This window comes from Chiloscyllium plagiosum, unplaced genomic scaffold (assembly GCF_037043375.1).
Source record: "Chiloscyllium plagiosum isolate Xiang-an unplaced genomic scaffold, Cpla_swu_hap1 HiC_scaffold_20, whole genome shotgun sequence".
NCBI lineage: Eukaryota > Metazoa > Chordata > Chondrichthyes > Orectolobiformes > Hemiscylliidae > Chiloscyllium > Chiloscyllium plagiosum.
In genome coordinates this window covers 64,641,777-64,669,463 of record NW_028270158.1, presented here as the reverse complement: position 1 = coordinate 64,669,463, position 27,687 = coordinate 64,641,777, and the positions used below count along the sequence as shown (strand labels likewise).

The window sequence follows — 27,687 nt, the reverse complement described above, 5'->3', positions numbered from 1 at the left end:
TAAACCTAAACAAAGCCAATCACATGGGTATGGGGGAAGAGTTGGCATTACATTATTGGCAAAATAGACCATGGTGGCAATAAAACAGTTGAAAACATTTCATTTTAATTTTAAATGTTCAAGAAAAACACATTGCAGTACAGTAACAAAATCTCAATTAAAAGTATCTTCCTGTAACTTACCAAGAATATTAAACTTAGTATTAGATCAAAAGAGTCCATAGAATACAATCCCTACAGTGTGGAAGCAGGCCATTCGGCTCATTAAGTCCATATCAAGTGTCCGAAGAGCAACACATCCAAATCCACCCTATCCCCATAACCCTGCATTTCCAATCACTAATCCACCTAGCCTACACATCCTTGGACAATGTGGGTAATTTAGTATGGCCAATCTACCTAACCTGCACATATTTGGACTGCGGGAGGAAACCGGAGCACCCGGAGGGAACCCACACGGGGAGAATGTGCAAACTCCACACAGACAGGCACCACATATAAGGAATGAGCTGCCAGAGAACGTGGAAGAGGCGGGTACAATTACAACCTTTAAAAGGCATTTGGACAGGCACATGGATAGGAAATGTTTAGAGGGATATGGACCAAACCCAGACAAATGGGATCAGTTCAGTTCAGGAAATCTGGTAGGCATTGATGAGTGGTGCCAAGAAAATAAAAATTCAAACCTATGAACATATTCATTAAAAGCAGAAGTGGGTTACTTAGTGTTTTGAGCCTGCTCTGCTATGCAACAGACTGATCTGATTACTCTACACTTACACCCACCTCTGATCATTTTGATCTACTTGTTTAACAAGGTTGAGCAAATCAGAACATTTCCAAATATTTTGGAAATGATCACCCCATTAACAATAAAATTTCCATGCAATATCACATATTTGAAGTCTCCAATTTCCTTGTTGTTAAAATATTGGGGAAGACTTTGAGCTTTCAAACAGAGTTATAAAGGCACTTATGTGAATAGGGCCTGTTCTCAGCCATTGACACAATTCTACCCAAAACAACAGGTTTATATTCCATTCTGCAGACCAGGGGAATCTGCTCCACAAATTGTTAGCTACCAAGAATTATGATCTATTTGCATGAGGCCTTTCTGCAGTTATGCAAATCTAATTTTATTAAATTTGTTAATAAAAAGACAAAAGCACACCGTGTGAAAAGGATAATTTAAGCTACATCTTGAAATTGAATAAATCAGAAATCATTGACTTTGACAAATTTTTCCAAACTGCCTTCCTGCAGCCACAGGAGGTATTTTCCATGTACATTGTTTATAAATTTCAAGTTGCAAGCAGCATTGACTGACATTTTTTGATTTGATTTATTATTATCCAATGTACCACGGTACAGTGAAAAGTTTTGTTTTGTGTGCAGGACAGGCAGATCATATCACACACTGTGTAAGGTTAATAGAACAGATTGAGGAATACAATGTTGTGACTGGAGATATATGCATTTTTATTCACTACAGCCAATATACACTCAGATTGTATTTAATGGCCCTTACTGTGAACGTCTGTACATTCATTTTCACAGTACTCATATCCTGCAAATCTTCACTTTGCCGATCATCTCAAACACTACATATTTGCTCTCCATTGTTTCACCACTCTTACATGTGTATTCATCCTCTAATATTACCTCTCACACTGTACATGCTCCTTCATACTATTTCACTTACCTTAGGCTTACTCTCATACACACTGTGCACACACTTATTCACTACCCTATCTACTTTCATTACCACACACTATTCATAATCCCACGAGCTATTATGGTATATGCACCCATTATCAGGTAAAGTTACTGTCTTATAGTGTACAGCTGTGAGGAAAAGTTTTAACTGGGCAGGCAGGGGCATTGAACACGCCTGAACACGCCTGATGCAAACAGAGTGAGGCCAAGATAATTTTAATCTCTTAGCTTCAACAGTTGCCCCTCTGAAACAGGTGAAGGGTAGGCCAGTTACCTCTTCAAAGCCATTCCACTATTCAATGAGATTTTGACTGATCTATGACTTTTGCCATATAATACCTTTGGCTAAAGGTAACCATCAATCTCAGAACTAAAATTACTAATTGATCTCGCATCAACTGCCATTTCCAGATGAGAACTCTAAACTTGTACCACCATTTATTGTTTATGTTTACTATTTATTCTTTCATAGGATGTGGGTGTTGCTGGTTGGGGCCAGTATTTTTTCCTGACACAGATTGCGCTTGAGAAGGTGTTAGTGAGTTGCCTTCTGGAACTGCTGTAGACCATGTACGGTAGGCAGACCCACAATAACATTAGGGAGGGAATTCCAGGATTATGACTTTTTAGATTAGATTACTTACAGTGTGGAAACAGGCCCTTCGGCCCAACAAGTCCACACCGACCCGCCGAAGCGCAACCCGCCCATACCCCTACATTTACCCCTTTAACCTAACACTACGGGCAATTTAGCATGGCCAATTCACCTGACCTGCACATCTTTGGACTGTGGGAGGAAACCGGAGCACCCGGAGGAAACCCATTCCTCGACTTTGAAGGAAAGCAATACATGTGTGTACAGATCATTGAAAGTGGCAAGGCAGGTGGAGAGAGCAATTAATAAAGCATATGGTGTTCTCAGTTTTATTAATAGGGACATGGTTACAAGGGCAAGGAGGTGATGTTGAACTTGTTACAACTCATGTGGAGTATTGTATACAATTCTGGGCATCAGAATGATGTGAACTCATTGGAGAGGGAAACAGAAGTGGTTCACCCAAATGATTCCAGGAATAAGGATAGATTGAAGAGGTTCAGAATGTTCCCCCTGGATAGAAGGCAGCAAAACCATGAGTGGGCTGACTGGAGTGAAACTGTTCCCATTCAGAAAAGAATCAGGAATGAGAGGGCATAGATTTAAAGTGATTTGCAAAAGAAGCAAATGTGATGTCAGAAGAAAATGATTTAGCTCAGTGAGTGTTTAGGTATGGAATGCACTGCCTGCAGAGGCAGGTTCAATTGAAACATTCAAGAGAACATTGGATAAAACATGATAATAATGTGGAGAAAGCAGGAGTTTGGTACTAGATGATAATGCTCATTTAGTAGAGTCGGGGAAATCTCCATGGACTGAATGGTCTCCTACATTGTATTTCTGTAATTCTATGAAATTAAACTCAAGTAACTTTCTGGAGGGAAATGGAGAAGTTCCCCACGGTAGTGTCGTAATCCAACTATCTTCAGCTACTTCATCAACGACCTTCCCGCCACCATAATGTTATAAGTGGGGATGTTCGCCGAAGGTTACATAATGTTCAGCACCATTCGCTACTCCTCAGGCACTGAAGCAGTTCACGTTCAAATGTAGCAAGGTCTCAAAAATATCTAGACTTAGGCTAACAAGTGGCAAGTAACATTCAATGGCATTTCATACTTGAAGTCCCCACTATCAACATCTTGAGGATTACTATTGACCAGAAACTGACTTGGACTCTCTATTCAATATAGTTGCTACAAGAGTGGGTCAGAGACTAGAAGTCCTGCAGTGGGTAATTTACCTCCTGACTCCCCAAAGCCTGTCGACCATCTATAAGCACAAGTCAGGAGTGTGATGGAATTCTCCCCACTTGCCTGGATGAGTACAGTTCCACAACACTGAAGAACCTAGACATCATTCAGGATAAAGCAGCCACTTGATTGGCATAACATCCACCAACATAAACTTCCTCCACCACCGAAGCTCAGTAGCAGCAGTGTGTACTATCTATAAGATGCACTAACAGAACTTCACCAAAGCTCCTCACACAATACCTTCCAAACCCACAACTACTTCCATCTCGAATGACAAGGGCAGATACATGAGAACACTTCCCACTACTCTATGCCATTCACCATCCTGCCTAGGAAATATCTCACCGTTTCTTTGCTGTCACTGAGATAAAGTGAGGGCTGCAGATGCTGGAGATCAGAGCTGAAAATGTGTTGCTGGAAAAGCGCAGCAGGTCAGGCAGCATCCAAGGAACAGGAGAATCGATGTTTCGGGCATAAGCCCTTCTTCATTCCTGAAGAAGGGCTTATGCCCGAAACGTCGATTCTCCTGTTCCTTGGATGCTGCCTGACCTGCTGCGCTTTTCCAGCAACACATTTTCAGCTTTGCTGTCACTGAGTCAATTTTTTGGAATTCCCTCCCTGATGGCATTGTGGGTCTACTTACAGCAGGTGGACTGCAGTGGTTCAAAAAGACAGCTCACCACCAACTTTTCAAAGGCAACTAGGGTGGGATAATAAATACCATCCCAGCCAGCGATTCCCATAAGTGAACAACAGACAAAAATCCCACATCCTCACTGCAAATGCTGAATAATTTCCCTGTCACCAATTCCACATTGCAGATTCACACACCCAGCAGACTCACTCACAAACTGTACGTTCTTGTGTTGAACGCTCGCAATGTCGTTACAAACCCTCCCCCACCTCGAGTCTCCAACCTCTCACGCTTCCATCCTGCCATACACTCAACTCCCGCTGGCCTGAGAGTGGTATTGCACCGAGGGGTGGGGTTTGCAGAACGCGACACCAGCGACAGCTTATATAAGGAGGGGGAGGCGCAGCGCCGGGTGGGCAGTAGCTGAGAAAGAGACACAGAGAGTGTGTATTCGTCTGTGGGCGATATTAGCGAGAGGCGCACATCTAACACGGACTGGGAGCGAAAGACAGGAGTCTGGGGGAAATAGACACAGAGAAAGGGAGACAGACACACAGAGAGGGAGAGAGACATATACACCACACAGATCTAAACAGAGGGAGGCACAAGTAGATACAGACGTACGTACAGAGAGAGAGATACACAGACACAGACACACACACTACTTTGAGGAACATGCCGAGGCGCTGCTCCAGGAAGGTGGTGTTTAGCTTGTTAGCTGCAGCTTTCACTTGCCTACTGTTGCTGCTCCTGCCAGACCAAGGGCAGGGCCAGGCCGGCCACCGGGGGCTGGAGCTCCGGAGCCGTTCTCTGCAAAGCTGGGAGAGCCCCTGGCCAGAGGAAGAGGAGGTTGCGGCTGGAGCGCCGGAGCCGGCCGCCCGCAGCTTCAGGGAGTATTTCAGTGAGCTGAGCCGGGCCAGGGGCTCCGGGAGGAGGCTGCTGGAGCCAGAGCTGCCCGCTACTCCGCAACCTTTCCGGGACGATATCAGCGCCCGAGACCTGTTCATCGCCGTGAAAACCACCAAGAAATTCCACCGGGGACGGCTGGAGCTGCTGCTGGAGACCTGGATCTCCCGGAGCCGGGAACAGGTGAGCCGGACAGAGAGAGAGACTCGGTGGGTCATCTGGAACAACTGCTACACACTCCCACAATAGCCGTCCAATGAGCACTGGCCGGGGGCACAGTCTGGGCACTGGGGCTGCGGCGAAAGGGCAGGGACTTGGTGCAAGTTGCCCAGGGAGTTGGCACTGGGGATTCAGGTTTGGCACTGGGTGGGCGCACGGGCTGCGAGGAGTGGGGGGGGGGGGTGAAATAGTTAGGACGTGGGTATAAGTTGCCCAGGAAACTGGCTCTGGGATTCAGGTTTGGCACTAGGTGGGCACAGACGCTGCAGTCATACTGGGTTTGGGTGTAAAGTGATGGGTGTATGGCAGGGAAGAGATGGGCACTGGCTGAGACCGAGCTGGTTTTGTACAATCCAGCCGACCAAGCGGGCTCCCCTGCCTTTTCAACCCTGCTGCTGCCTGTGGCTACAATTACCTTTTTTCGAGTTTATTTCAAAGGCAACTGAGTTTGGAAGCATGTGGTCAGCCGCTGCCCCTCTGTGCATGGAATGGCATCAGCCGCACAAGAAAGTGAAGCCTTTTACCCACACCCCTCAGGGGGAGTCTGGCACACTGGCACACTCCTGTCGGCAAGGCTGCCCGGTTTGAATTTGCCGGGTGTTCTCACTCAGCCAGCGCACTGCAGCCTCACTTTAATGTTATGTTACTTTCGGCTGCTGCAATTGAAGTGTTTGTTCTCTGCTGCAGTCCTTCACCTTCCTCGTTCTCCCGCCTTTCCTACACTCCTTCAGTCTGTAGTTCACCCATTGTCCTGTACTCCAGGACGTTTATTGTTGAACTAAGTGCCAAGTGATGGGGAACAGGTTGCTTCATCTGACACTTTGTGCATGTTCTCATGTCTCCACAAGCACACTTTGTTGGGGAGACTTTTTAACTTCACAGAATCTGCCCTGCAGTAGCTCAGGTTCAGCTAATGCAGATTAAAAACTAAACCATTCTGATAGCGGCTCAGTGTGGTAACGGTGCATTTAAAGTTTCTTAGTTACATATTTTAAATCACTTTAAACTATTAATGTGGGTAATCCTGGGCATTGTTAGCATTAGCATTGTACTTTTTGCATATTTCATTTGGAAGTAGCATTGACAGTGAGTTGCGTTGGAGATTGGGTTCATTTTAAAATATGCCCATAACTAAACCAGCATCGTCTGTGTGTGTTTTCCTGCTTTAAAAAAAGAGTAATTTCTAAGACATTATACTTTTTAATAAATGATGTTGTCTGTGGTCACAAAGGGAGGAGGGAAGGTCCTGTTTTTTGTCCTTGTTAATGTGAGGGGAGAGAGAAGGACACAATCTTTGTCTTTGCAGGACCCCTGGAGTGCTGAACTGAGGACTTCCACGCTCTGTCAGCCTTAACCTGATTAATTAGAAAGTTTAACAGAAACCAAAGGCTTTAAACAACTAGCCTGAGCTGAATGCAGAATTAGGCTGGGAGCAGAGGGCGTGGGTTTAAGTTCCCAGGGACCAGTGACAACTACAATAAGAAATAGACAGGAGGGGAACGTGAGAGTATTTGAGAGCTGCAAACCTTCCAGGTTTGAAGATTATTTGAGTGAGACAGTGCAGAGAACCTCTGCTTAGATAAACAGTATGCACTGTTTCCAACAGAGCTAATGATTAAATTGCGCTATCCATGTTGTACTTTCCCAAATAATTCTTTTCAAAAGATGGGCTTAATATCTGAACTTTACACACAGTAAAGGGGAAATGGAAACCTGTTTATTTGGTTCTAAACTTCATCCACTGCCTCACTCCCATTCACCCATGCACACCTTCAGATACACTCCCCCCCCCCCCCCCCCCCCCCCCCCTCTCCACCCCACCCCCCTCACCCCCCACCCCCGCGGGAATTCGGAGGATTGGGCCATGTAATGTGATTAGTGCCGGTGCTCACTTGGTTTGACTTGACCGCGCTTGTCAGTTGTAAATCAGACTCTGGGGATTTGACTATCATGCTTTCAGACCGATAGTTGCAACAAGAAAAGGCGGCAGAATTTGAACAGTTTCTGTGCCGTGGGAAGATACTGTGGGACAATTGTTCCCTTCAAGCCCTGACACTTTCGGAAATTACTTGGGCTAGGACCTTTTTTAAAACAAATTTCCTATGAGGTGAAACGGATCCAGTAGGAATGTTGTGATGGTAGGAAGAGGTTTATAGAAGTTCCAGGGTCGCAATTTGTAACTTCGCCAAAGCAAGTACATTGGAAATCCTATTGAATTCTAGTCACTGTCAAAGTTTTGTACCTGCTGAATGTAGTTACAGCAGCTTCTGGGTTGAAACACAAGTATTTAAAATGTCATTAGTGTTGAAGGGGTTTGTTACGTACATATGCTTGAGGTACAGTACATCAATAGAATAGATCATTTTCCGTTAATATCACAGACTCAGTACAATTGAAAGGAGCTGTTTCATGTACGTTGCTGTGTTAATCAGATTAGAACTTTTGTTTGGACTAATCCATCGACAGAACCTCATTTAAATTGCATGGTTGATAGTGTTTGAGTCAATTTTTCAACTGGCCATCAGGCCCCGTTTGTTCTTTATGGCTGTAGCAATGAGAGATTCAGAATCCACAGCATTATCCAGCAGGAGCTGTTGATCCCATAAAATCTGAAAGATAGTCACGTACTTTAATGTTAGTGGATTTTTAAACCCTGCACTCAAGTTAACAAAAGCTTCACTTGAGCAAGTTGAAGCTCTGTGGTTTGACGTGACAGTCACCTTTTTAAAAGATTCATTTTTAACTCTATGATAGATTTTTGTTAGCCTGGCCTCTGATGCTTCTTAGCTTTGTGAGTAGTTCAGCCTGTATCCTGAGCTTGAGTGATTGTGGTTCAGCTCTCACGCTGTCTCCTTGAAGACTAACAAAGCCCTTTTCTAAAACTAGAGAATGGAACCCTGGCCTCTTGTGCTGGGCTTTCCATGGGAACGTAGGAGACGAAGCTGTGGATTTGGAAAGGAAAGAAGCGGAGGTCAGGTTGCTTGGCGATGGAAAGGAGTTCCCAGCTCACTGATGCTTGGAGAGTAAATGGTTCCCACCTCCTCACAGCCAGACCAGCATTGGCTGTGTTTTTAATGGCTACAGTAGTAGATGATTTGGGTTGTGTTAATATAGTTGCAGGAGAAACCAGTGATAGTCACTCCTATAACCACTTTATTGACATATTGAGACATTAAATTTAATGTACCTGCATAACATCAAAAAGGTGTATCTGTCTTAGATGTCAAGTCTTCTGTGGGTATTGGTGACAGTCCAATTGCAATCATTGTGATGTAAGCAACGATAATGATGTATATGGGCCCTGTACACAGTGTACTGCATTCTTTAAATCAAAAATGATAGTGGCCTATAAAAACAAGCAAATAATAAATGTTTCATTATTTGAGAAAATATTCCATCACTGCTAACTAGTGAAATTTTGAGGTGTGCTGAAAATTGCAAAATATATACTGGAAAAGTATTGTGGTGACATATTTCTGCATAGTAAGAGGCAGTAACTGATACTCAAACATTTGACTTTGCCATGTTGCCAAATTCTGACAGTTGCTAAGATTTGGAATCATCTTTGAGAACATTTCATTCAACCTCACTATTGCAAGTCAGCGAGGGGAGAAAAAAACATGTATCTTTAAAAGTTTGTTTCCAATTAAGTAATGACTAAACTCACCTTCAGTTCCCATCCTTGACGTTTGCAGTCTCCCATTGGTTCCCATCAGCCTTGGTCTGAACTAGACTATCCAGTACATCAGTAGCTTGTTTGAACTGTTGTTGCTGAGTTCAAGCAGGGGAAGTGAGAGGTCAGTCACTCTCGACTCAGAAATGATGCATTATTTTGCTAGTCTATAGAAGCTCAGCCCGCTGGAGAAGCAGAGATTTTGGGGTCCAAGTATAGAAATCACCATGAGCTCCATGGCAGGAATAAAAAGTAATTAAAGTGTATTTAATTTGAGGATTGGCATATCAATGACTAGCAATGTCACTGTTCTATCAAACTCTGATTTGGAGATATCGGTGTTGGACTGGGAGTACAAAGTTGAATCACCTGATGAAGGAGCAGTGCTTCCAAATAAATCTGTTGGGCTACAACCTAGTCATAGAGATGTACAGCATGGAAACAGACCCTTCAGTCCAACCCGTCCATGCTGACCAGATATCCCAACCCAATCTAGTCCCACCTGCCAGCACCCAGCCCATATCCCTCCAAACCCTTCCTATTCATATACCCATCCAAATGCCTCTTAAATGTTGCAATTGTACCAGTCTCCACCACATCTGGCAGCTCATTCCATACATGTAACACCCTCTGTGTCAAAAAGTTGTTCCTTAGGTCTCTTTTATATCGTTCCCCTCTCACCCTAAACCTATGCCCTCTAGTTCTGGACTCCCTGACCCCAGGGAAAAGACTTTGTTTATTTATCCTATCCACGCCCCTCATAATTTTGTAAACCTCTACAAGGTCACCCCTCAGCCTCCAATGCTCCAGGGAAAACAGCTCCAGCCTGTTCAGCCTTTCCCTATAGCTCAAATCCTCCAACCCTGGCAGCATCATTGTAAATCTTTTCTGAACCCTTTCAAGTTTCACAATATCATTCTGATAGGAAGGAGACCAGAATTGCACGCAATATTCCAACAGTGGCCTAACCAATGTCTTGTACAGCTGCAACATGACCTCCCAACTCCTGTACTCAATACTCTGACCAATAAAGGAAAACATACCAAATGCTGCCTTCACTATCCTGTGACTCCACTTTCAAGGAGCTATGAACCTGCACTCCAAGGTGTCTCTGTTCAACACACTCCCTAGGACGTTACCATTAAGTGTATAAGTCCTGCTAAGATTTGTGTTGTGATTTTTAACTCTGTAAAACTCTGGTTAGACTCTGTGGAATACTGTGTTCAATTTTGTACAGTGTGGGAGGGATGTAGAACTGAATGATATTGGGGCTTTAATTATGATTGAAGTTTACATACTCCCAATCCCTGAGTATAAAAGATTAAAGGGTAACCTAATGACGTTGTTCAATAAATGACTAATTGAAGGATTTGATAGGCTAGATAGTGAGTGTCTCCGACTAAAGGGAGAGTCCACAACAAAAACATAACCATAAAATTGTAGTTACCCATACCAACAGAAATATTCCCAGAATGATGGTTCATCTAAATCCTCTGGATACCTGGCACGCGCACTCCCAGAACGCAGGTCATTTGGAAAAAAACATTGTCAACAAATATATGAAGGGGTGTAGGGCAAAGAATAGGTAAATCGAATTGAGGAGCAGATCAGCGGATCTAATTAAAATGCAGAAGCGACTTGCACAGGCTGAAGGATCCGATCCTGCTCCTAACACTGCCTTTCTGATTAGTCGTCCTTGACGGACATCTAAATGAAGCGAATAGTTGTCTTTCCTGCTGCACAGTTTTGTGCCCAGTTTTTCGGCGTTGCTGAGAGCCAATTGAAATGTGACTAAAGTTGAACCGTGGAGCTCTGAACAAGTTGCTTGTCGGGAACGTCCGTCGGGTGCAGCCTGAGCCTCCAGGGCGGCTCTGAAAGCCTTGCAGCTGCCACCTGCGCTGGTCCCCCGTGTATCATCTGGACACAGTCTGCGGCAGCTGAGTCGCTGTTGCATTGTTCCTCTTGACTTCTATTCAGATATGTGTGGTTTTTTTTCAAATTTAAAAATAATGGTGTTGGGATCAGAAAGGAAGTCACTAGGAAACAGTGTAAGTTATTTTTTGCTAAAGCTATGTGCAAAAAATGTAATTGAGTTGCACTTTTTTTTGGATAAAGCACAGTGCTAAAGACACTCCTTGTTATTTCCACTTGATGGCTGGATGGTGGGCTGTTTACAAATCCCAGCAGTTAACATGTGTGCTGACTGCGTTTGTTTTATTGAATAGCGTGGCAGGAGGTGGGATGGGGCGAATTGTTTTGGAAAGGACCGCCTCCCATGAGTCTTGCTGTAAAGCATCTGTCAAGTGTTCCTTCACCCTATCCATCAAACAAAATAAATTTCTCCCTCCTGGTTCACCCCATATCCCCCGAGGGTGGTCAGTTCCGCGCATCCCTTGGGAGGGTTAGGCTCTACGGTCTTTTGCTCAGCACACTGTCCCCACCCCCTCTTCTCCTTCAATAAGCAGATTCAATGGAGGAGTTTAATAGCAGAAGGAGCTGGTTGTGGCTGCCTTGAGTGTACTAACTCCAGTGAATAATTTTAGTTAAACCAAGAGACAAAGGTTTACATCGCTGGAATGAAACAGCTGGTGGGATGGCAAAGGATAAAGATCTGGGAGGGTAAAGGGAGTGACACTGGCAAATAAGAGCTTGAAGTCCCAGCTCCCATCATGAGTGGAAATCCTCATGCTTTTCCTGCCATCTCTCCTGAACCAGCCTGCTCATGTTACTAGGATTTCTCAGAGCTGGGAGCACTGCAATTTTTGTACTAAGTGCCCATTCTTTGTGTGTGAGCCCTCACAAGGCCACAAGGGTTGGTTAGAATTTTAGAGAGGTGGCCATTACAGCTCATTACCAATTTCTCAGCATTTGTAAAGTTTATGGTTAACATTGAAAAGAATCTGTGAAAATCCGATTGTTATTTTCTTTAAGTTCAACCTCCTACTGAATGCAAGTTTGTTTAAATTTGAACTTGCACCTCAACAGTCCTTGTGTTGATGTTTGCATTCCTCTCCTGGTACGTTTCTCAATGTCTCTTTGGCAGTTGGAGCCCAGTATTCTGTTTACTGTGTACAGTATAAACACTGATCCGGTGGATCCAAGATCTATCTCAGGCCAGATCAGGCCAGTTCCAGCTCCGGCCAGTTCCAGCTCCATTCCAACTGGTTTAACCCCAGCAGGCTCTTTTGCCTAAGGAAGTCTTTTTTTCAAAAAGAAAAGAGCACTTTCTACTGTCTGTTTATCTTGTGGAAGCTGGAATGTGCAAAGCGTGTGGCAAAATGAGCTGATGGTTGTTTGAGCAAGAGTGTGGCGGCATCTGGAGCCTCCCCTCTGCAGCTATCAATTCACCTGTCAGAGACTGGGAGGAGAGCTGAGGCATTCTGCTCCAGGCTTGGCGTGTGCAGCAATGAGCCGAGGATCGACTCGGCTTTCACTAGGCACGCTCTCCTCCAGCCCTGAGGCACACAAGTGTCAGCAAATCAGCACAGCACTACAGAAAGCAGCAAAGGCTGTGTGTAAAAGCAAAAAAGACTGCTTCAAATTCTTGATGAAATCTGTTGTAATGTACAATCCAATCCTAAAGGCCAGTGAATTATGTACATTATATATATGGACAGCCTTTCCAAATATTGTGGTATGTGATTTTTAAGATTCTACTGGATCATTGTTATGTGGTGTTTCCCCCTTCTCAAGAAGCATTTAATTTAGTTTTGTAGTGAATTTTGTGATTGCTGATATTGCTATTGTAAATCTCCATAAGAAACCTTCCAAAATATCATCCTGCTCCAGCCAGCCTGCCAACTGTCTCAAGCAAAGCTGGGAGTTTGCATTTTGTGTCACCAAAGCTGTTAGGTTACTCAACTAGATTTTCAGCACATAATATTGTCATATTTGTCTTAATTTGTAGATAGGAGGTGGCACTGGTTCAGTGGTTAGTACTGCTATCTCTGTGCTTGGGACCCAGGTTTGATGAGAAAGTGAGGTCTGCAGATGCTGGAGATCAAAGTTGAAACTTTATTGCTGGAACAGCACAGCAGGTCAGGCAGCATCCAGGGAACAGGAGATTCGACGTTTCGGGCACAGGCCCTTCTTCAGGAATAGGCCTGTGCCCGAAACGTTCCTGAAGAAGGGCCTGTGCCCGAAACGTCGAATCTCCTGTTCCCTGGATGCTGCCTGACCTGCTGTGCTGTTCCAGCAATAAAGTTTCAACCCAGGTTTGATTCCAATCTCTGGTGACTATGTGGAGTTTGCACATTGTTTGGGTTTCCTCTGGGTTCTGGGTTCTGATTTCTTCCCACAAACCAAAGATTTGCAGGTTGGGTGGATTGGTCATGGGGAAATGCAGAGTTAAAGTGATGGTGTGGGTCTTGGTGGGCTGCTCTTTTGAAGGGTAAGTTTGGACTCGATGGGCAAATGGTCTTGGTTCCACACTGTAGGGATTTTATGCGTGGTTTGCTTGGCTTCACATTTTATTGTGGCCTGTTTCACCAGCATCAACTCTGCTCTTGATTTGCAATCTGCCACAGTCCTAATCCTTCAAAAGTGAGCATCTGAAAATAATCCAGATTTTAGTAGGATCCAGATCCCAATCCAACCCAAACCTAGATTGTCAAACTGTTTCAAATGTTTGCCGCCTTCCTGGGCAGTGATGCGTCCATGTTTTACATGGACCTTTTTATTTCAGCTTTGCCAAGCTTATGTTGCCTGCACCGCCTTCTGTTTTTGAGCTTATCCACAGAAAATGACTTCCTGTCTTTTTCTCAGACCTGGCTGACTTCATTGTTGCTAGTTCCTCCAGTGTGCCTTCCTGTCTTGGCTGCATTGAATGCTGAGAGAAAACAATGTGTAATTCCCAGTTGGAAGAGAAGAATAGGCTACAGAGTGACAATAGTGCCAGAAAACAATGACTATTTGCTTCAACACAAAAGTATCTTGTGAATGGATTCAGGTAAAATGAAAGCCCTATTCTTCTGAAAGAGCTGGATTTGTGGAAGTGTGGCAGTGTTAAACAATTCTGTCTTGCAGAAGGAATAATAAAGCAATATGAGCCACACGTTAAGCTGAGGGCAATTTTTATGCCACTGACTGAAGTAAAGGCTATTGAGTGTGGCAGTTCACCAGAAGTGTAGGTTCAACTGAATGATTGTGGGTTCATTCTTTTATGTTGGTATTACTATGTTTATTTGCTCACAGAATTGTAACACCCGGGGAAACAGGCTTCAGCTCTGCAGATGACTCCCACTTTCAAAGGTGTAGATGTGCCAACAGCAATATTAATGCTTAAGGGCAGGAATGAGAACAAGAACTTGCAGGCACAGCAGACAGTGTTTAACTCGAATCCTGTGCACTCAATCTATGATTGAGCTAATTATAGTTGATTAACTTGAATGGTAACCAGTCTGTTGGTTTCCAGTATCTGCAGTCATTGTTTTTACCTAGTTGATTTTAACCCTGCTGCAGTAGAACCAGGTAGGCTGGAGTGCGTAACATCAAATTAAACTGAACTTGGAAGCAAGAAAAGAAACAGAGGGTAAAATGACGCATTTTTGAAGATTTTTTTAAAAAATGCAATGAAGGCAAAATACTGCAGCTGCTGAAGATCTGAAATAAAAATAAAGTGCTGGGGCAACTCAGCACATGCAGACAGAGACTGAGTGAATATTTCAAGACCAGAACAACTGAAGAACATTTGATACATCAATTATATGAAATGAGTTCCCCTGTCAAGACTGCTGTTTGAAGCCAGTTTCCTGGCTTGCTACCGATGCGGAAAATGCTTGTGCAGAGCCAGCAGGAAGGGCAGCAATGGGGGAAGTGATAACTGCAGAGTTCAGAAGCAGGCTCCGAAAGGGCTGACGTTGCAGCCCCCAGCCCTGCCCTTCCCTTCCTCCCCAGTGTCCTTGTAGGAGCCAGGGACAGTCCGGCTGCCTTCCACAGTGCAGACTTGAGGGCCACGTAGCCTTTCCTGCATTTGAGAAGTTGGCAGCTGGATTCTCTCTGTTCAGAATTGTGAGCAGGAGGTGACAGTCATTCACACAGCCTCCACTCTTCAACAGATGGATGGAATCTCATGAAACAGCCTTCAGCATTTTTTTTCTTGGATTGAAGCTGGATGCTGTTTGCTCTCAAGATTTTGTTGCCTTTTCTTGTGTACTGGGTTTCCAGCCAAACAGAATTTTTTTTGCAGGAAAATTCAGATGATCCCTTTGATTTGCCTACTCAAGCTGCTGCTAACTGCAGCTTTCCTTTTCTCTTTTTGGAATTGTTAGTTGAACTCAAATCATGCAGCTCTGAATTGTGCCTGGATACATCTGGTGACAATCGGAGCAAGCCAGTAAAGGTCAGTTTCTGGATTTCTCCAGGTCCACATTTGGTTGCCACCACAAAAGATATCAACCTTTCAGAAATATAGAAAAGATAAATTAATCCTTTTAAGCAATATAGTCCTTTGAATCCTCAATTATCTGACAACAAACCAACATTGATATTCTTCACTTGACTCTGGGGTGGCCATTCCATTGGGTGATGCATTGCAGATTTTATCAACGATGTTTCGTAATCAGCTTGTTCATATCTTTGAAGTAAGTGTGTCCTGAACCTGGGCCTTTTGGCCCAGAGAGTAGGCCATTACCACTGCATTGCAAGAGCCCTCAGTTTTATCTCATTTTTTTTTTTATTCATTCTTGAGACGTGGTTATGACTGGTTGGGCCAGCTGTTATTGCCTGTCCCTAATTGCCCTTGAGAAGGTGGTGGTGAGCTGTCATCTTGAACCACTGCAATTTATGCTGTAGGATAGACTCTCCATCCCTTTTAAAGAGAATTCACAATTTTGACTCCATGACAATGAAGGAACAGTAATACATTTCCAAAGCAGGATGGTGCTTGACTTGGAGGGGAACTTGCAGGTAAAGATGTTCCTTTTTAGTTGGGCGTGGACATGGGTTTTGAAGGTGCTGTCCAAGAATCTTTGGTGAATTTCTGCAACACATCTTACAGGGTATATCATGGTGCAACTGTGCGTCAGTTGTGGTGGGACTGGATGTTTGTGAATGTGGTGGCAAATAAGTGGCTTGCTTTGCCCTAGATGGGTTCAAGTATCTTGAACATTGTTGGAGCTGCACCCATCCAGACAAGTGGGGAGTATTCCATCACACTCTTGACTTGTGCCTTGTAGATGGTGGGCAGGCACTGGGGAGTTAAGAGGTACTCTTTGCAGTATTCCCAGTCTCTGACCTGCTCCTGTCACCAGTGTTTGTGGTGAGTCCAGTTGAATTTCTGGACAATTGTAATCCCAAGATGTTGAACATGTGGTATTCAGTGATGGTATCACTGTTGAATGCCAAGGGGCAGTGGTTAGATTGTCTCTTATTGGAAATGGTCATTGTTTGGCATTTGACATACCCAAATATGCAAGTTCAGACAGCAGTGTCAGGTTAGCAGTTGGGAGGTCACTGGGTCCATTGTCATCTTTCCTGATTTAAGGGTGCTGAGACCAATTGGATTACGCCATTCCCCCCACTCAACAAAATCCCCCAATAGTTAACAGCTGGATAGACTGTAACTGAATCTGGATTCTTATGGATTTACACAATTTAGCAGCATGCCAAGCCAGTGGGAGATCTATATTCATATCAGTTGCTATATGGACCTCAGAGCTGGCATGATTATGGGTGGCAGGGTGTTCCTTAATCACATCAGGTGAATGTGCGCCTCTGACATTCCCCATTGTTCCAATCTATTTTGCATGCTGGTCTGTGCACCTTTCATGTGCAGGTGGCAGAATGGGTGGGCATGGGCACATTAAAGCTGCCTTCATTGTTAACTAGTTTCCCAGCATTCCAGCTGTTCTGGCTTGCACCTGAGGATTTGCCATTTGCGCAAGTTATGGGGGACTGCTGGTGTCTGGTAAGTTACCAAATTCTGGGGGAACAGGAGAAATTTGGAGCTTAAAGGAGAGCTTAAAGGAGAAATTTGGAAATAAGTTTCCAAAGCAAAGCTGATGTACCCTCAGCACTGAGGCACCATGTAAATATGTAGCTTTAAGGTGGCTGCCATTAGTTTTATTTACCCATTAGTTTGTTTTAAACAATTTAGCATTCAACTATATTTGTACATGATAAACGGATTAAGCATTCCCAGATAAGAATGAATTATTGTGAAATGTTATAGCTGGTCTGGCACGTTTTCCCTTTATCAACCTGTGATATTTGCAGTTGGATATTTTTAGAATTAACAGGATCGACATAGAATGCGCGGCAGTAGGGGAAGGGTTAATTCATAAACAGCTAAATCTTCTCAACAGTTCATCCCACATTCCGTCAGTTTCTCCCAACAAATAAGGTCCACACATTGCCGCTGTGTTACTGATCCAAGCACAATGTGCATTGTTAGGTGAAAAGCTGGTAATGGAACGAGCAGGTGGCCAAGACTTTAACTAAAGTGCTGCCTTCCTCCAACACCACCCGCCCTCCTGTCCCTACCCCTCCCTTTCTCCCTTTTGTGTAAATTGCTCAGCTGTATGCTAATCGGTTAAACATGCTTTTAGTTTCCTCGCTGGCGACTTCATTCAAGCGCGGAATCCTTGCCATTGTGAAGAGAGTTTACCGAAGCCCTGCGTGCCTTGAATACACAGGGGCTAGTGCAGCAGATTTATGCTATTAGTTTCCCCCCCCCCCCCCTTCACTTGTTTTGTTTGCTTTCCCTCCCTCTGCCCCGTATCGGTGTGCTCCCTGAGCTCGACAGATGGTGTTGCAATCCCCACCCCTCTTGAGGTATTTGTCCTCCCCACCTCTCCCCGTGGGTGGGGTGAATCCTCAGCTGCCTTGCCTGGTAGTCAGTCTCCTCACGGTCCCAGCTCCACCCCCACTGCAAACCCAGCGGCAGCTCGAATTCTGTGAGCCGCCGCCTGAACTAGCCCCTTTTATTCAACCAGGGAGGTGAGCGGCTCGTGGGCTGAAAGACGCAGCCAGTCCTTGGCCCCGGGCCAAAGCCACATGAAAGTGAGTGCTGGGCCGCCAGTGACTCTAGGAGGCCATGCCGTTGTAGAGACACGCCCGGGCACTGGGCTGGCTAAGTATGCCGAGCAAAACACAGATGAGTGGCCCATAACCTCTGCCAGGTGGGGGCCTCACCCAGATGGTGAGTAGCTCTTTATCCACTGAGGGGATGAGACGGAGAAAGAAAGCACTTATGAGATTTCTTAAGACTCACTTCGATTGTCTTGGACTTTCATTTTTGCAAATAAGCTAACCTTTTCTCTTCAAGTTTTATATATCTTTTTAAAAAAGTGTAGATTGCAATCAATGGATGGTTAACATGTTGGCATTTTAGAGTGCTGGCTCGAAGGCCATTTCTGGGAGAATAGCTGTGCTTTTGGATGACAGGCTTCGCTACAATGGCCTTTATGTTAAGGGAGCCCAAGGGTCACCTCTGCTCTTTGTCTGCAGTTAGCTCCAGGCTGGGATGCTGCAGTGCTCTGAGCAGGTTGCTATGGAGAAAGCTCCAACAAAGCAGAGAGCAATACAACAGCCCTTTGTGGGGTGGCTTCCTTCTCATCGCTTCTCCCCACCCCCTCAATCCTTCCTCTTCTCCTCCTCTCTTCCCCCCCCCCCCCTCACCCTCCATCCCCAACAGCACCACCTTCCCTTCCCACCACCCCCACCTCACATTTTCGAGCTTGTTTGACTTGTTTAAGCAGCAGTTTGGAATAAACTTTGCATTAATCAGTCGATCCCAGCCTTGGTGATGCTGTGAATAAAAGCCAAAGCTGTCAAAGGGGAATGGACAAAGTCAGCAGGTGGAAATGGGCAGAGATTTGTCTCTTGTTTGGGGCCGGGATGGAGAAATGTGTCAAATAACAATATTTGGACACATTGTATAAATATTCAGTGAAAGTTCTGGATACACCAGATTACCGATCTGTGTAGTTGTCAACAAAATAATGGTTACCGTTTTGGATTTAGAGAATTTACGTAACTAAATGCGGCAAAGTAGTTGAGGGATAAGTTGAGACTTAGATGTAGCCAAGTGCTCCATTTTCAATTTCTTCACCTCTTCCAGTAACACTGCCGCAGAAACATGAAGCCCTTTAGAATTGATCAGCCAGGTTCTTCGAGTAGATTTGAAATTCATTGTGCCCTTTGTTTTTTGTCCCCAGACATATATTTTCACTGATGGGGAAGATGAAGAGTTGAAGAGCAAGGCAGGTAAGCCATGAGAACTCTGTGGGGATATCACAAAAGGTCCTTGCTGTACACCTTTCCTCATGTTGGGGAGTTGGCAGGTGAGAATGAAAACCTATTGACCCCTAATTTGATGGGCCCAGCAATGACATTATAAAATGCATTGTTAACTGAGATCAATTCAGCAACAAAATTTGTTTTAATTTACAACAAAAGCAGCACGGTGACATAACCCTTGTTGATGAGCCTTCTTTCCAATCTGGGTAGTAGTGGCTTGTTAAATTGGTGAAACTGGTTAGATCCAGGAGTGAGTTAGCAGACTGGAGTCTGATTAAGTTGTCTGGTCCTCCTTGTGATCACTGACAAAATCAGGATTTGGCTCCAGCGGTGACCTGTCAGCTGTCCCAGGGGGTGGGGCAAAGCTGTGAAAGCCCCTGCTTTTTGAGCTTCCAAGTGTGACTGTGATGGATAGTTGTCAGTGTTTCATACCTCCGTGCCTATTGAGTGAAAACTTTCCCACTATCTGCCACCTGCTACAAGGGATGCCCTTGCATCAAATTAATTGAAAATGGGGAAAAAGCGAGGAGGGAAAATAAAGAACTGGTTGCTATAGGGATTCTGGCTGTCCTGAGAGAGCAGGAAAATGTTTAAGGGATTGGGTGGAAGGAGGCAGAGTGCCCTTGCAGGGTGACAGCACCTGTCTGCAAATTCAATTGTGCTCTTACCAAACACTACAGCTCAATCCTTAAGCCACATACGGGGTTGGATTTGCACAGAGTGGGCAAAATCCTAGACCAGTTGGAGGGGGCAAGTGTTTTTTGTGCCTCTGGAGTTTTTACTCCATTTTCTTTGGACAGTTTCAAAGTATCACATCCTTTTCCAAAGCAGTGTAGGAAGCCAAATTCTGATTGTTTTTGGCTCGATTGTTTGACCCCAGGGTTCCTGAATTGTTTCTGACTGAATGTGATATATTTGTGGTGTGCCCTGCTGTTGTTCTGCAGCTCTTCACTTGGTCCTGTTGAGGATATTGTTGCTAATGTGTTTCCTTTCTCCCATCCAATAGCAGGCCACGTGGTGAATACAAACTGCTCAGCTGCTCACAGCCGGCAAGCACTTTCTTGCAAGATGGCAGTCGAATACGACAAGTTTATTGAATCAGGGAAAAAGTAAGTAAGAAGGGGGAATTTTACGTCTCTTTTTGGGGCGTGGGGGGGGTGCGGAACAGTGTAAATAAATCACGTGCAGCTCATCAATCTATCTAAAAAGCAGAGGAACTATGGAATGCTGTAGAGGCTTCAACATAAGTGCCCCCAAGAAAACTTGAGAAGATGGCCCTGCCAGATTCACTGTTGAATGCTGACTCCAGTATATGTGTGATAATTAAGTGCAAACAAGTCTGTGGGCTCTCTGCCCAGGACATGGCCCTGGGAGTTTGAGCCCAGGACATGGGCGTGGGAGTTCAAGCCCATAGATGAGTATTAGCTACAAGGACAATTTACTCATGGGTTAAAGTCACCCACAGGATAGTGAAAGTCACCCACAGGATAGTGAAAGTCAACGAATCCTGGGGAAGGACTATGAAAATGCCAGAGAAATGACGGACACCATGGGAATCTGGTTACATTCCAGACACAGGCTGTCGGACTTTGTAGTGTAGGATGGAATGGATGACCTGAGCCCAGTTTGAGCTCTGCTCAAGCCATCATGAAAGTTCAGGAAGTGATTTTAAGATTTTGGAAATATGTTCCTGTCATGCCGGCTGCCCAAAAACAGCCTTTCATCTTTTCTTCATGTCCACATTGTGTTAAGGCTAGTCCCACTCCCAGCCCTCTGTGTTTCTCCCATCCCACCCACTGCTACCAAGTCCTCTCCCTTCTGTTTCCCCCACACACCCCACCCACATTCTCTCTCCCCTCTGTCCCTCTTCAACTGTGCGCCCGACTGTTCATCTATATCATGGTCGCCTTGCATATATTTTGGACTGTATATATTATCAGGATGTTCAACTGAGGGCATCGCAGTTAAGATTGATCATGTTCCCAGTTTGATTCCTGCCAGAGAGAATGCAGTCTTTGGGAGTAGGAAAGCTCATTTATTGATTGTTTATCCCTGCCCAACCACTGGGTTTTTTGGGATTATTTGAGCCAAGACTGAGCCTCAATGCTCAATGGCAACTATCACCTTGGGAAATCTAGATCACCAATCAACCCACAAATAACTGGACAAGTTGGATCTGTCTTGGATATAACTGTCTGGCAAAACCAGACCAACTGTAACATTGAGAATGATGTTTTAGCTACACCCTATCACCATCCTGCACAGTCCGTATCAGTCCATGATCTTCGAGGGTAGTGAGTATTGGGATTGAAAATGACATGGGCATGGGTCAGGAAACAAGTAAGAGGTAGTATGAATGAAAAAGATGGGGGAGAATGAGATTGTAAGAGGGCAAATCGGTGGGGGGGGGGAGGAGGGGTGAGCGGGCAGATATGAGTGTAGCTGAGGTTAGAAGGCTATGGAGGGGGTGGAGAATGATAAATGAGAAAGACCAGGAGGGTGAACAATGGTAAACCATTGACACATAATGTTTTTTGTCTTGTGGTGCTGTTAACTGATGCCACCCTGTTGTCTTGCAGATGGTTCTGTCATGTTGATGATGATAATTATGTGAACACCCGAGCCCTGGTGAAGCTCCTTGCTCAATATCCCCACACCCAGGACATTTACATTGGGAAGCCAAGCCTGGATCGCCCCATTGAGGCTACTGAGAGGATCAGTGATAATAAAGTGGTAGGTGTGAATCTTCTACTGCATGAGTGAGGGTTAATGGGATCTCATGCCTCTGATAGTGCTGTACTGAGGGAGTACAACACTAGTGTTAGCTGAGATTTTTGTGCTCAGGTCAAGGAGTTAAACCATTTTAACTCTGGGGCATGAGTGCTACCAACAAAATCAACTAAGCCTTTGTGAAGGAGTTTGCATCCTGACTCATCCTCTCCCTGAATATGGGGTCACTTGGGGCATCTTGCTCACTCTTCATGTTGGTGCTTTTGGCACTGGGGCAGGGAGGACATTGCGTGGTATGATGTTGTTCAGTGAATTATTCCATTATTTTCTTGCAGCGTCCAGTGCACTTCTGGTTCGCCACTGGTGGAGCTGGATTCTGTATCAGCCGAGGGCTGGCGCTCAAGATGAGTCCGTGGGCAAGGTATGAGCTGACAGTGACCAAACTTAGAGAATTTTGCAATTTGAAATCAAACATCTGTAGCTTGTTTTTGACTGGGATCATTTTACTACTTAAATGGAGTTTGACTATAAATAGTGCACCTTTTAATTAAACTCCCAACTAAGGACATGAGAAATATATTCCATGCTTGCTTTAATAGACCTTGTTTATGTTTTGAAAATTAGACTTTAACCATGACTAAAGGAAACATTTAGATTATCATTCTTGGCTTTAAAAATCTACGTAACTAACGTAATTCAACCAGTTTTTAAGATGCAATTTGAAATCAAACTCTTTGTTGTGGTTCCCGATCCTTGACCCGAAAGCTGGGGATTGCTGTGTTGAATAGGTTGCAATGTGCCTAACCCTAACCTTATTGTTTTTCCCAATTCTCCATAGTGGAGGTCACTTCATTAACACTGCGGAGAAAATCCGTCTTCCTGATGATTGCACCATTGGTTACATTATCGAGGCCATTCTGGGAGTGAAATTGATTCGGAGTAACCTGTTTCACTCTCACTTGGAGAACCTGCAACAAGTAATGAGGGGTGACATTTCCAACCAGGTACATGCCAATCAGCTGTTCAGTATTTAAATAATCACAGTGAAGAAGCAAGCAGGGTCTTTAACTGGACTGGTCTGTATTTCAGGTTACACTAAGTTATGGCACGTTTGAAAATAAAAGGAATGCCATTAATCTGAAAGGGGGCTTTTCCATTGAGCAGGATCCTTCTCGGTAAGTGAGAGATCCCATTTTGATGTCCCTGTGCTCCTGCTTACTGTATTAAAGTTTCCATCATTCATTCCTGTTGTCTTTTATCAATTTGTTTCTACTTTGTGGAAATGTGCTCTATGCAGAAACTTATTCAGGAAAACTCGCTTTTTATATTTAACCCACTCTTTGTAATTGACTCACTGTAGAACTATTGAAGAGACAAGTATTGATTTATACTGAACCACCCTTTAACTTCATGCTGTATCTCCAAGTCATCCCTTAATATCAAAACAATGTTAGCAGTAATGTCAGAAGGTATGGGTAGGAACTGTTCACTAGCCAAAATCACATATTACAAATATTGGTGTGCACAGCCCATGACTAGACTGTCATTAAAATAAATGATGAGAACCTAGAGAGCAGCAACTGTAACAAAGCACTATTCCCACCCACTATTCTGGTTGGAAGGGGTGGCATGGGGAATATAATTGTACCTTTAGTACAGTAAAGCATTGAGAATGGCCACACATGGTGAGTTTAACACAAGTTTTCCATGCTACAATTAGTCATTTGCAACTCTGTAGCAGAGGTCTTGCTCAACTGGTATCACAGCAGCCAAAGCAAACAGATCACCAGAAAAAAAGAGCCAAATGCTTCAGTTGAGCTAAGAGCGATAATGGATCTCTAACTTATTGAGATAGTGAATTCTGCTGGAAATTTATTCTTTGAAAGGCTGTGATGGATTTGTTTAGCAGCACAAGTTGATAAAGGTACAAGAGGAAACATCTGTCGCCCATTCAAAGCTCAATACTGTGTATCAAGTCTTTTTATTAAACAGTTGTGAATAAATGAAAATGAATATATTCTGGAAACTGATTGCAAGACATTCTAACTTTTGAGTGCCGCAAAAATTATTTCTCATGCAATTGTCCTAACTTATTTTTTTTTGCTCTGATTCTGTCTAGGTTTCGCTCAATTCATTGCCTCCTGTATCCTGATACCCCATGGTGTCCTCGCAATGTTACTTATTAACTTCTAACCTCGTCCCATGTAACCCTGGTATCTGAAGGGGATGTGGGGACCACTATGTCTGGCTGTGAAGCTCTTGTGTAGCTGTATTAATGCACATTGCTGGGTGGTAAGGCTGCTGTGCGGCCTGGATGTACCGATACCTTTAGTGTCTCCCTTCTGTTTGCAGTCGTGTATGGAACAAAGCCATGTTTTGAGTCCAAGCAGAACAGGAAGCAACAGAAGGCAAACAGACATCAAAGGATGTGTGATTGTGTGTGTCATGTAATTAATTTTTCCCCGAGTGTGAAATTGAAAGTGTTGCTGATGTATCGGCGAATCTTTAGGAATGTAAATGACTCCTCCTTTAACCAGCTTTAAATATTCACTGCTTTCCCTTGTGACATGCATTAGGATCATGTCAGTAGACTTAGGAAAGCTGCCTGTTGAACCATAAATACAGATGCTATGCAATGTGGTGAGGTTTCAAAGGTTTGATTACAATTGATGCTAAAACATGGGACTGAACAAGTCTGAAGAATGCAGAGTCACTTCCAAATTCTTAGGCTTGGAAAATAATTTTGTCTCCATACCGCCTGAAGTGCCAGTCAGGATTAAACATAATTGAGATCTCCTTTAAAAATAAATTTTCCATTTTGATATCTGCATTCGCACTCCTGTTGAGGTTATCCGTGGTTAAAGCTGGTGTTTAAGACTGGCTACTGGAGGATCTTAGACATGGCCTCTGATTATTGCTGAGGCTTGTCTGTACGTGAAAGCACTTTTTCTCCTTTCAAAATCCGATGGTTTCTAATGGTCTGGAAAGGAGTTGGCTGCTTGTGATACACTTCTGGGATGAATTTGGAAATGCGCTGCACTAACAGTTAATGGAATGCTACCTGAGAAATGGGGTTTGATTAATTCTATTAATTTGTAATGTTTTGCCATTTCAAATTAATGTTTTGAAATAGCACTTCATTGAAAGCGGCTGCAAAACAGTGTTTTACTTTTAAAAATTTTATAAGATCACTTATTTATAAATCCCAAAGGAGTTTTTGTTTTGCATCAAGTCTCAACATTTGGTTCAAGAGAGTATATTTTTGGTTTTAGGAAAAATGTTAATTTTTCACTTTTTAAAAAAAAATTTGAACGCCACTTGGATTTCGCTGCTCTTTTCACCTGCCCACCCTTTTTAAATTGAGGGTCAGATCATGCAAAGCCACTTACATTATCAGAACCACTGTCTAGATTGACAAAGTATTTAACCTGAAGGAGGCATCAGAAATGCTCTCAATTATATCTTTCACTTGTTTCCGTGCACCTTCATGGCTTGTAATTGATAACTGGCTGGGGAATTAGAAATTGCAGTGCTGGACTAGCATTCCCCATTGACATCTATGTCACGGAGATTACTTGTAGCATGTGCCAACAGTTGAGAGCAACTTGTGCTGGGCAGATCAGAGTTTAGGTTTGATGGGTTCCTGATCTGTAAGACCCAGTTCTAAACTTGCTGATGTCTCTACTTTTGAGTCGTGAAAACCTATTTAAGTTTTTTTTTATCATCTTTTAAGTTAAAATTGCATCCTCCTTTTAAACCTTTAATTTGCCTCTTAATGACTCCTAGATATGTGCCACCCCTTTCCTTCTTGATTTCAGTGTAGGGGAAGGAATAAAAGGTACAAATTATCCCATTGAGTGTGTAACACTTAGAGCAGCGAGTGTCAGTCATGTTCTGTGATCATGACCCATACTGGGTTACTTGCATTGTGTATATACTTATCTGGACAGGATTTACTGTTCTTTTGTATGGCTGTATATTTGAAACAATTACTTAATAATCAGATCTTTCTGATGTGTAAAAACGTGATGTTTGAACTCTTAGAATTAATTGCTTCTTATTTATACTCCAGTATCTGGAAATGAGTGACTGTAAAACACTGTAAATACAATTACTGGCACTTGGGGTGGACCCTGAATGGTTACAATGAAAGCTGATGGATACACATCCTTTCCTTTCTAATAAAGGATTTTATTGGTTGGAAGTGCTACCTCCTTGTCTCACTTCTTGATAATCCTGGGGAGGGTCTCTAATGGTCTCTGTTGCTTTCTAAGCAGCTCTGCAAGTTGTACTGAGGCTTGTGCTGTGTAAAGGTTCAATCAAATGCATTCTGCTATCTGGCATGTTCAGAGAATAAAGAAACAACGCTGGAAAGCAGTGTCCCCAAATATGTGCCCTTGCAAATCTGATATATTAGATTAGATTACATTACATGTAATATATTGTTCAAATCTGATATATTGTTCAAAGTTTAATATTACAGTTTGCATTTCATAGCTGAGTATTCATTGATTATCTAATTTGACTGTACCTTATGTGGATATTCCATTTGACCAACTTGACATTTTTGCAAAACCACTTTGCTAAAATTGGCAGCATTAAAGCTGATAACAGCTATAAGGGAGGTAGTATCACTATACCAAAAATCCAGAGGCACAGGCTGTGGGGAAACTGGTGGAATTTATAGTCAGTTGTTAAATATGGAACTGAAGAACATGAAATTACATCTTACAACTCGTGCTTTGCTGTAGAAGGAAACCCCAATCTGTTCAGGGATGTTCTTTAGGGAAGGAAATGGACAGTGCTATAAAAGCTGAAAAGGAATGAAACCAGACTGGTCACATGGTGATGTCCTCTTCATTGGAAATGATGACAGCAAACAGCCCTTTTGACCTGAGGTCAACTAGCTGGGGGCTGGTGCCAAAATTGAGAGCTATCTCAGACTGGTCAAGCAATAGGCTGGCATAGATTTCACAAATATAACTGTCTTGCAGACAATATCCCAGGTGGCATTTCAAAGTTGGGGGCTGAACAGTTAATTCTCCTCCATTTTGAACACCTGGACAAACTGTAGAGTGGCATGGGCACACAATGTATGCCCACATGGGGCACTTGTGTTCAGCACCAAGTGCCTTGGCAGCTCCACTTGCTTCAGCTGGGCATTGTGATTAGATTGGGTCTATGGTAGGATGTGAGGGAACCAAGAAGGGGAAGAAATGTACTTGACGTTTCCCTCACCAGTCTGGATCGAGGATGCGTCTGTCTTTGATATCATTGGTTGCAGTAACCACCAGATTCTCATTGTTAACATCTAAGTCCCATCTTCACATTGAAGCTTCCCTCCATTCTGTCGGGTGGCGTTACCACTGCTCTCGATGGGCTAGACTGACCAGACCTAGCAATTCAAAACTTGGCACCTGTGAGACAATGTCTGCTATCGTCAGCAGCAGAATTGTATTCAACCGCAATCTGCAGATGGATCGATTGGTAGACAGACAGAAACAAAGTGGAAATTAGTCTCTTTCCAGGTGGCAGGTGGTAACCAGTGGGGCACCACAGGAATTCATGATACAGGGTATATTTAAATGACCAAGATGAGGCAACAAAGTATAATTGCTGGTGATACCCACTAGATGGAGTTGTGAGGTGGATGCAAGGGCTTTATGATCTGGATAACTTGAGAGGACAGATGCAGAATGACATGAGTAAATATAAAGTTA

At 43.7% G+C, this 27,687-nt stretch overlaps 1 protein-coding gene across 1 annotated transcript; it reads left to right on the top strand.

Annotated features, from left to right (window-relative positions):
• Positions 1–4,640: 4,640 nt before the first annotated feature.
• On the top strand, positions 4,641–26,171 carry LOC122560476 (beta-1,3-N-acetylglucosaminyltransferase lunatic fringe). Its single transcript, XM_043711114.2, has 8 exons — positions 4,641–5,289; positions 19,156–19,204; positions 20,244–20,346; positions 21,817–21,970; positions 22,303–22,388; positions 22,806–22,971; positions 23,057–23,142; positions 24,087–26,171. Exons 1-8 carry the CDS (start codon positions 4,876–4,878, stop codon positions 24,151–24,153), a joined length of 1,125 nt encoding a protein of 374 aa, XP_043567049.1. The 5' UTR covers positions 4,641–4,875; the 3' UTR covers positions 24,154–26,171.
• Positions 26,172–27,687: the final 1,516 nt, after the last annotated feature.